The sequence below is a fragment of the Ctenocephalides felis genome, unplaced genomic scaffold, assembly GCF_003426905.1.
Source record: "Ctenocephalides felis isolate EL2017-DRISC unplaced genomic scaffold, ASM342690v1 CF-g0.4_SCAFFOLD_01886, whole genome shotgun sequence".
Taxonomy (NCBI): domain Eukaryota; kingdom Metazoa; phylum Arthropoda; class Insecta; order Siphonaptera; family Pulicidae; genus Ctenocephalides; species Ctenocephalides felis.
Genome location: NW_020538040.1, coordinates 9,817,517 through 9,828,500, shown reverse-complemented (window position 1 = coordinate 9,828,500; position 10,984 = coordinate 9,817,517). Strand labels below are relative to the sequence as shown.

The 10,984-nt window shown below is 29.4% G+C and overlaps 1 protein-coding gene across 1 annotated transcript; it reads left to right on the top strand.

Annotated features, from left to right (window-relative positions):
- Positions 1-603: 603 nt before the first annotated feature.
- LOC113374606 (serine protease inhibitor 42Dd-like) lies at positions 604-1,803 on the top strand. The gene has a single exon (XM_026614583.1). It carries the CDS (start codon positions 604-606, stop codon positions 1,801-1,803), a length of 1,200 nt encoding a protein of 399 aa, XP_026470368.1.
- Positions 1,804-10,984: the final 9,181 nt, after the last annotated feature.

Below are 10,984 nucleotides of genomic sequence, written 5' to 3'. Positions count from 1 at the left end.
TCTTCAAAACATGTTTTTCTTTACTAATTTTTCAATGATACAAGTATCTCAAGCTCACCATCTTTGCTGCAAATGAAGTCAGGAGTAAGTTGATCAGGAATTTATTTTAGATCTACATTTGTTATAAAAATAGAACCAAAACTAATTATTGAAAATGCAATCAACAATCATTTAATATTATTTAAAAATTTAATATTTAACTATTTCCATTGCAAGCAGTTTGCGACTACAACAAATTGTAGTAGAAAAAATACGGACAAAGTGACATATGGACAAAATGACAGTGACATTTCAAAATTAATTAGTTTTAGTAATGTTTCCGCTACTGCATAACATGAAGAGAGCCATAATCACAATCCTGTCAGATGTTGGGCGTCATTGTCACATTCTTGTCGCATTAATCAGTTCAAACGTATATCGCTACCTCAATATTTTGATGGTTGTTTTCTCATGTTTCTCATGTCAGTTGACATTGAAGATGATAAGTAGACGGGCACGGTATTGTTTTGTTTCAGTAAAAATAATTTTGATTCATATGGCGTTCGTTTTTGTAATTGAATTTTTTAGTGTTTTTATCGCTCTATGTGCCAAAATTATATCAAAATGATAAACGCACGACTAGTGATTCTTTTTGCATCAGTCGTATTACCGATTTCAATAATGGCGGATGCCCAGGAGTTATCTACGAGTATCAATCAGTTTGCTGGAAACCTGTACAGCACGGTTGCTTATGACAACGAAGACAACCTTATCATGTCCCCACTGTCTGTACAAACTTCTCTGTCGCTGGTATTAATGGGAGCTTGTGGTAATACTGCCACACAAATAGCTACTGCTTTGCGTCAGCCTCAATCAAAAGAACAAATCCAAGATGACTATCATGCATTGATGAACACTCTTAATACACAAAAAGGTGTAATTCTGGAAATTGCCAATAAAGTTTATGTTATGGAAGGCTATAGATTGAAACCCGCCTTCAAGGAAATTGCCGCCAACAAATTCTTAGCTGGAGCAGAAAACTTGAACTTTGCAGAAAATGCTGAAAGTGCTAGGGTTATCAATACTTGGGTTGAAAAAAAAACTCATCACAAAATTCTTCATTTGATCAAAGCCGGTGATATCGATCAGAATGCAAGAATGGTTCTTGTGAATGCATTGTACTTCAAAGGCCTCTGGGAGAAACAATTCGAAATTGAAAATACCCAAGATAAACCTTTCTATGTTACTGAAACAGAGACAAAGAATGTAAGTATGATGCATATTAAGAATAAATTCCGTTATGGCGAATTTGAACAATTAGATGCAAAGGCTGTAGAATTGCCCTACAGAAGCTCAGATTTGGCCATGTTAATCATTCTGCCAAATAGCAAAACTGGTCTGTCTGCTCTTGAAGACAAGTTACAGGATGTTGATTTGCATAACTTGACTAGACGCATGTACGCTGTTGAAGTTATTTTGGATCTGCCTAAATTCAAGATTGAATCTGAGATAGATTTGAATGAACCTCTCAAAAAGTTGGGTATGTCTGATATTTTCGTTCCTGAAAAAGCTAACTTCAAAGGATTACTTAAAGAAGCTGATGAGTTGCTATGTATTTCTAAAGTAATACAAAAAGCTTTCATTGAAGTAAATGAAGAAGGTGCTGAAGCCGCAGCTGCCACAAGTGTTCGTTTAGTTTATAACACAGCTCCAAGATGTTTTCACCAAGAACCAAAATTCTTTTATGCCGATAGGCCTTTTTATTTCACTGTAATGCACAGGCGAACAACGTCTCTGTTATCTGGTCGAGCATGCTCGCCTTAGATCTAATTGAATCTCTGGATTAATGAAGTGATTTTTCTATAATATTTTTCAATAGTTATTAGCAACATAAGTTTTTTTTAGTATGTGATGTAAATCGTCTGTTGTAGTTTTCACTTTCTATGAATGTAATCACCAAATAATGTTGTAGTTTATGCAATAAAAATTTTAATTGTGAAAATTACTAAAATGTTTTTGGTGACTTATTTACTGTTATTTTTAATTATTTGTATTAAAATCAATGAACTTACATCAATATTAGTGATTTCGATCAATTTCATTGCAATTATCTGGTGTTTTATACAATTTTGATTATTCATTCATTTTTGTTCACTTTCTGAGAAAATGACATACTTATGCAATGAACAAAATGAAATAGTACTAGTTGACCAAAACTACAGTGTAGTTCATTCGAGGTCAAGAAAAAATAAAAATGAAGCCTATCAGAGGTGATTCTAAAAACAAACCAAATCCACCGGTTAAAAAATTTGCATTGCATTTATAAGAAAGCCTCTTTTGCTCTTCTGGTGAGCCCGGCAAAGGTTGGTTACGATGTATGACCTGCACCCTTTCCAAAAGACGACCAAATGATTTCACTAATGAGTTTTACTAATATGCATAGAAAATTATTATCAATGAAATTGTATAGTAAATAATTTCATTTGAACACTGCTTTTAATCACTCCAAATTTTCTGTTAAATTTTTTGTTTGGTTTTGGTTTTTGAATTATTTGAGCAAATAGTTTTTCTATGAAAACTAGAATCCGGTTAAAGCCGGTTTTGTGGAAAAATTCTATTTGAAAGCCGGTTTTCTAAAATATCGATTTTTAAACACACATGCTTTTGCCAATTATCTTAAGACTTCCTTAATAATGACATAAAGTTTGTAAATCTAATTTAAAAAGTAATTTTTTACGAATCTAATAAAAAATAAAAATTTTAAACCTACTTTATATACAACATATATCATTCTCTTCAATCTTCTAATAAATCTAAATCTTGATATCGACTCCTTCGTTCGCATGCTGTTTTAATTTTCTCCTTTCTATTTTGGGAATATGTGGTTTCAACAACCGCACAATGGGTATCTATTTGCGTACGGACAAATAGTGAAATAGGAAAATATAGCAGAATGCACAAAATAGATCACTGCCAATAAACCTACTTTCCGGGAGAAATATGCTTTTCATAAAACCAACAGACTCGACTCGCCCAGAATCGAGAGAATAGACCACTGAAATGGAGGTGTATAAGTAGGGGAAATACGGATAAAATGGTATACATGGAAAAAATGACACAGTGGCCTTATTTAAAAATTTGATAGTTGTAGTAACGATTACGCGAATGTATAACACGAAAAAAGGCTATAATCACAACCCTGTCAGATGTTGAGCGTCATTGTCGCGAAGTACTACTGGGTAGTTCATTGGAGGTCAAGAAAAAATAAAATTGATACCTGTCAAAGGTGATTGGCTTCTAGTTTCTACTCTAACTACTTCTAAAATCAGATTAAAGGATTCGCAAATAAAAAGAATAGGCTGTTCATGTGAAACCCTATTGTTCTATTTTGAGGTAACCAAATGTATGGTTTGTTTCTTTTGCACTAATGGGTCATGTTCTGATATCCAAAAAAATCCAAACAATTTATTCACCAATAAAATTAGAATCCCAGTATATTTCTACCTTATTATGGCATTTTATCCATACTGTATGGACTAAATGGTCTTTGCAATTTTTTGGATTTTTCCCTAATGAATATGCTATTATAGTTCCCATATAATTAAAAGTCTATGTTACTGGTAGTCAATAAACAAAAGATGACTAAAAACCATTAAAACTGATAATAATATCATTAAATAAATTAATATCATTCAAAAACAAAGCACTATGCAATTTTGTCCGTACTTCCCCTACCTTGCATAAAAGTGACGTATTTACTTTGGCTTAATAATGAAACTAGTGGTGTGCTCTTATGGCATATTGTTGAATATCAGATGTAATAAAAATCTATACATAATATATTGTTATTAACTATCCCAAAAAAGTTAGGTTTCACCAGAAAATCGGATATACTGGTTTTATGATTTCTGTCATTCACTGTTATAATAACGATGAAATATTTTTAATCAAGATTCAGTTGATTAAGAAATGAAAATAAAAAGTATATCATTTTACCATATCAAATATCTTATATAAATGGATTAAACTGAAGCAAAAAATAGCAGCAATTAAAAATCAATTGAAAATAACTTCATCGATTCTTGCTCATTATCAGCGTCTAATTTCTTTCCATAATGTTTAACATTATTAATTTGAATTTCTTAATAATCTTATACTAAACCAACATGTAATGAGAACACAGAAAGTGGAACATATTTTTTTTTTATTATAAAAACCTTCTAATTCTTTTCATACTCATATATATTAAATTTGGAGTAACCGTTTTTGATAAATCGCGGATAAAAGATGACATTTTGGCCCACATACACATATACTCATACTTCTTCCAATTTTGGTGTCAAAGGATTCAGATTGTCTTTTTTTTACTCAAAACCAAGATATTTAATTTTTAAAGTTCGCTTATACGGTTCAAGCAAGTTTCAAAATTTTCAGAAATTTTTTTTTTCAAAATTTTCAAAAATATACGAAGTTTTATACTTCAAATATGAATTCTATATTTACAATTCATTTTAAAAATGTATATATTTCAAATGCTTTATTCTAATCGTAAGAAACTTATCTTCAGATGAATTCATTTGGCATCTTTTGCTAATGTAAACAATCTTAAGTGTTTTGAGCGATAAGATCGTCACTGTATATTATATGAACAATAAAATATGTATATAGTGATTATAATTATCTATTTGATATTATAAAATATCTATAACTATCTAATCTATTTCGAAACAATTGTTAGTAATCATTTATTATTTGATTACTGATTTTTTCCCTCGAATACTAAATTCTGGTACGGGAAGTTCCAGCAATTTTTCGTAAGCACGATGCCATAGACCACTAGTTGTCTATGTTTTTGGGAGTACCACTCAACCGATTTTAATGACTGTAAAATCAATCGATTCCTACTGATAGGGTTGATGCTGATTAGTTTTTGGGAAAGAGTGCAGAAAATGGAAACTTGGTTTTTGCGAGAACCGGCCATCCGATTAGAATGATTCAAATAATATTCAACTTGCAATAATGGTAAGAAGTGGTGATTAGTTTTGGGCAAAAACAGGTCCAACAGCAAGATACGAAGCTAAATGTGTAAAAAATGGCAGTTTTTGAGAGAACGAAGCATGCAATTTGAATGATTCAAAAAACTTTACTTGTGTTAACGGTTTTGGGAGAAACAAAAAAAATATTTCAAAATTTCGAAAAAAAATCTTTAATTTACAAAAAATGTTTTTTTTTGCATATAGAATATAATTCAAACTTTCATTTTGAATTCAGCAAAAATACTTGATTCAGTTTATATTAGGTTGTCAAATATCTCCCTTCCGCCTATTTGTATGTAACCAACAGCAAAAAAGCGGAAGGGAGATATTTGACAACCTAATATAATTCTTGGAATTATAAGACGAGATTCTTCATTCTAACTCCTCTTCGAAAGGGATCATTAAGTTTTGTTTATTAATTTTTCCTGTAAAATCTTATATTTTGTCTTTAATATACAAATAATGAAGGTTACAGTATTTATAATAATATATTTAAAAACATTTAATATTCTGCGAATATTTTATTACAGTACGGGAAGTTCCAGCAATTTGCCTCAAGACACGATGCCATACACCAATAATTTGCATTATATATATTTGCTTCCATAAATACCATTTGCTCAACAATTCCTAATCCATATTTAATTTAAAAATATGAACTACTAAAAAAAACTCCGTCCCTTGTTCGTACCGAGATCGCGTGAGTAATAATCCGTCACACTATTTGTCGGTTCTTTTTCGCCATTTCTGGCTTTTGTTCCATTCTGTTCTGTTCGGTGCCTAGTTTTACATTGACGTGATTCGAAACAAACGACCTTCGTAACATTTTTTTCACTTCCTGACTTTTATGCATAATAAACCCTTCACAACCGCACATTAAATAATATAATACACCTGAGTAATCAGCAGCCCGACAGGGTGGTTACAGGTTACACCTGAGCGAACCCGCAATTTCATTCTGTAGATGGACGCTGAGAAAAACTGAGCCAATTTGGGGATATTGGGTGAATTTAGTTACATAACTTATAGACCTACTATGGTATGTTTGCTGGATTTTCCTGCTAAAAATAATATTGCATTTATTTTTCTTTTGGAACTCTATCAGAGAAATTTCAGGTTCGAACCCACTTTGAGCAGCCTGTTGTCAAGCAGTAGTGACAACGGTTTTCACTTAGAAGTATTGATAGCAAAATGTTTCGAAGTGAAATTGCTGCATGAATAAAATGTTTGCCCTATTACAGAAATTGTAATAATAATTCATCACATTGGCATGGGACAACTATTTGAGTTGCCAAATGTGGAACAGAAAAGTTAATTAAGCCGGATAGCTTCTAGAACTGTCAAGTCATATTGCTTTTCAAAATCACTTTAACTTAGTGGTGCATGGCATCGTGCTGTATTGTAAAATCGCTGCAACTTTAACTTTTTCAAAAAAGATTAAAATTTCTTTTACAACTTTAAGATAATTTATGACTATGATGTGCATATGTCTAATGATCATTTATGACCGCCAAATGTAATATTTTTTTCACTTTTGTCATGTTCAAATTTTGTCGTGGCCAAATGTAATATTTTTTCACTCATGTCATCTCCAAAACCGATAGACTTACCTATCCAAAAATTGTTTCGTTCAGAGTCGTCTTGTCAAATCGTCTTTTTATGACCCTGTCGTTATGCAATTGCAAAAACAACCCCTTAGCAAATCTTCTTTCATTTACGTTCTCTTCAAAATGTAAAATTTTTGGGTTAAAAATATCTATGTTATCGTTTAAATTATTTATATGTTCGGTTAACATAGTCTTGAATTGCTGGGTATTTTTTGAGTTATTTTTATTTTGATGAAGGAATTTACTCAGGTTTTTAGACTTCGACAATAGTCAATATATAGATTCGACAACTTATTTAAAGTTACATGTTTATTTATGTGTTTTGCTATTTGTGATGCTAAAAAATATATGTTTCACCACTGTGCGCATGCTCATACCATGGAGTAATAATGTTTTCATCTGTTATATTAGGATACAAATTTGTAAGTGTTTATTATTATTATTATTGCTTTTCTATGAAATTTCTTACATATTATTTATTTAGTTTTAATTTGTATAGTTATATTGATTGCCACTGAATGAAGGCGAAGATGCTAGTCGAAACGTAAGGATTTTAAATAAATTTTTAAAGACTCATATATATGTATATATATATTTATATATATATATATATATATATATATATATATATATAGTGTTTCTGTATATACAAAAAACAAATACATAACCTATTCGCTGTCCTGATACCTCAAGCCTTTTCATCTACGTAGAACCTCATTAGGTAACCGTCTCTAAGCAGATCCTAAAGGTTCTTAAATTCTTATGGCAATAGGTCTACATATATATCCTTTCAAGAACCTTTCAAATCCTGCTCGAAGATATTTAAAAGGATTTCTAAATTTTGACATGGGTTTCGTAAAGAATGTCAAAAATGTAGTAAAAAATAAACCTACAGGTTACACCCATTTGTTTTGAGCCACTCCTGTTAACATACACAAATAATTAAAAGTGATGTCACACCATAGTCATGTAGGTACTAGGCGGGATATAAATATATGGAAAAAATTTTAGGAAACATAAATTATAAATCAATATTTTTTTTTACTACAAATCAATTTTAGATGAGTAGTAATTACGAGTACTCTCATACAAAAATCAGTTGTTTTTCTATAAAATTAGAGTCATGATTTTGATAAAAGCTAGAAATGGTTTTACAAGGAAAATTGAATTTTACATAAATTACCCTTTTCTGAATCTCAAATATTTTTTATTAACGTGGAAAATAATCTACAAGATTGAATACTGTAAACAATTCATGTTGGACTTTCCTTTTGTAGAATATCCTTTTATATTATTTTATATCAATGCTGATAAATTTGTGTTTAAGGTCGATAAACCATGAATATATTTTATTTTTATACTGAAAATATAAAGGCATACCCATTGATTCAAAATAAGACCAATAGAAATATGTTTTAAATTATAGGTTCCAAAACTTATTTATGTCGTACACTCCTTGCAATGCCTGATAATATCATTTTAAATCGTTAGTTCAATTAATTTTTGTAAGTTTATAAAAGATATAAAAAATTAGTGCAAAAACAAAAAGTGATAACATATGTTAAATTAATATATTTATCCATTAATTGGATTGAAAATAACAAAATAATAGGGCCTTAAATTGTTCTCAATACAAAGGATGAATCTGACGATTTAATACTAGATTATCAACATGTCTCGGGGTCTAATTTTTATTTTGAGGATCCCAATTTTTTTCTCTCACATAGACCTTTTGAGGGTCAATATGATCTGTTTTGGAAATTACTGCTTTAACTATAAATTTTTATATGAGATGCATATACCAAGTAGTATATGTCTATGCATCTGAAATACTGATATGACCTGGAACAAGTCATTTTAAATAATGCCAACCAAAAAAAAAATTTTTTTTTTTTGCAAAGATTAATTGAGTTCATTAATTATTAATGATATAAATTGATTAATAATAATATCGTTATATTAGACAAAAACCTGGTGAACCATTTATATACATCATTATTTACCTATATTTTTTGATAACAGTAGTCATTTAAAAAATAATATTTTAGTAAACTTATTTTTATTGAATACATGTTAAATTATAATACAAGTTTTAGTTATAGGTGAAGAGATCCGAATTCAAACCTAGTATTGTGTGCAACCTGATATCAAGCAGTAGCGATATTCATTTTCAATTGAAAATATAAATAAAATTTTTGAAAGTAAAAGTTAAGTTGACATCATAACAAGAAATAGACAATCTTTGTTTTTTAATAGTCATTAGCTGAAACCATCATCATAAAATGTAGTTATTAATATATTATTCATAATAATGATAAAGATGACATTGATTCGTTGGGTACGAGATTTCAAGAAGAAATGAATTTTAAGCATAATAATTGATATAAGAAGATAATAAACTTCTCTACTCCACTTTCTATGCGAAGGGTTGGTTCATAATAAGCGGATACCATTATTATCTTTCATAATCCTTCCTTATTCAATTCTTCTCTTTCTTGTTGAATCGTTTATTCACTCTGAATTTCTTATTCACTTTTCTTATCTCTTTCCTTCCTCATTCTCTTTCTTATTATTTTATTCTTTATTCATTTCTTCCTTATTTACTTCTTCTCTTTCTTCCTGAATTTCTTATTCACTTTTCTTTCTCATTCTCTTTTTTATTATTTTCTTGCTCAATCCCTTCTTGTTTACTTCTTCTTTTTCTTCTTGAATTTCTTATTCACTTTCCTTTCTTATTCTTTTTCTTATTGTTTTCTTCTTTAATCTCGCCTTTCTTGTTCACTTCTTCTCTTTCTTTCTGAATTTCTTATGCACTCTAAATCCTTATTAATATTTTTTCTTCTCATAATCCACATAACCTATGTCTCAACATTGTATTCACTGTGTTTAATTTTATTACAAAGTCTCTAAAGATTTTTCATATTTGCTTTTTTATTCTCCAAAAGAAACATTATTTTTGCAATTTAGTTTATAGTGAGTTTATCAAGTAAAATATTTTATAACCTTCTGGAACAAATTGATTTTTATACTTAGTATTATAACAGTCTTATTTATATTTACTTTTTATGGTTTTTTGATCATGTGGACATACTTAAAACAATTGTGTGTGTTGTTATAGTATGTATGCAAACATATTCGGATACAGTTTTTCTGGCAATTTTTCAAGAAATCGTATTTACTGGTTTGAATGATTAAAAAAATATTTCTTTTGTATTGATGGTTCAAAGCGTTGATTAAATTTTGTTAAAGACATATCTAGTTATTTCGAACATGCAGAGGACTAAGTAAAAAGGTAAGAGTATTTAAAAAAAAATAGGTATAAAATCTTCAGATTTTTATACAGGTTTATTAATTATTAATATTGGATGCATAAATGAAATGTTGCTGCTCTTCAAAATATTTGTTAATATCCTAACTTTATTTCATTAATAATTTAATTTATACAATTGTGTTAATATTAAATAAAGAAATATTTCCATGATCTCCAATCGTCTATTTAAAAAATAAATATTAAGTGTTAATTACATAATTCAAATTTACCATTAGACTTCAGGACATTTTTATTACATTACTATAAACATTTAATGTTTTTGATACTATTTAATAATTCACCTATACACCACAAGTTTTATATAACAATCAGAGCGCATATTTTTTAGTTTTTATTCTTTCCGAACACCCTGTTTCAACACGGTATATGTGAGTAACCTTAATTAAAATACAATACTTAATCATACGGAATTATGTTGTATGACATAAAGAGAAAAATAGAAATAAAATTACGTGTGAAATTAATGTTAAGGCTGAAATAGTTTATGCCATCCTATTTTTCATGAAAAATACGTTAATGGCTAAAAGTAAATAAAACAGAATAAATTAAGGGTTGTAATAAATAATCAATTTCTCCTAGGGTAAGTTATAGTAATCGCAAAAAAAAAATCAGAATGAAAAATGTTGCATATTTTCACGTTTCAAAGCTTTTTGAACATTTTGGCATACCTCACAAAAAATTGATGTGTGTGTTTGTTTTGTATGGATTTAATTTTCGGTCCACATGTTCTAGGCTGATTAACCGATTTGAATGATTCAAAATACATTTAATTCTTATTTATGAGCTGAGACGTGCTGATTAGTTTTTGGCAAAGGCAGGTCCAGTCGTTTCGAGAATACTAGGCAAAAAGTGCATAAAATGGAAATATAGTTTTTACTAGAGCGTACATCCGATTAGATTGATTCAAAAGCCATTCGATTCGTATTGACGGTGAAAAGTGCTGGTTAGTTTTCTGCAAAGGCAGGTTAATTTGGAGATACACAGCAAATTTGGAGAACAGCGCATCCGATTCGAATAATTCAAACATTTAA

What these genes read in the sequence shown, in the direction of transcription:
- LOC113374606 (XM_026614583.1), top strand. Translation starts at nt 604, where the DNA reads ATGATAAACGCACGACTAGTGATTCTTTTTGCATCAGTCGTATTACCG.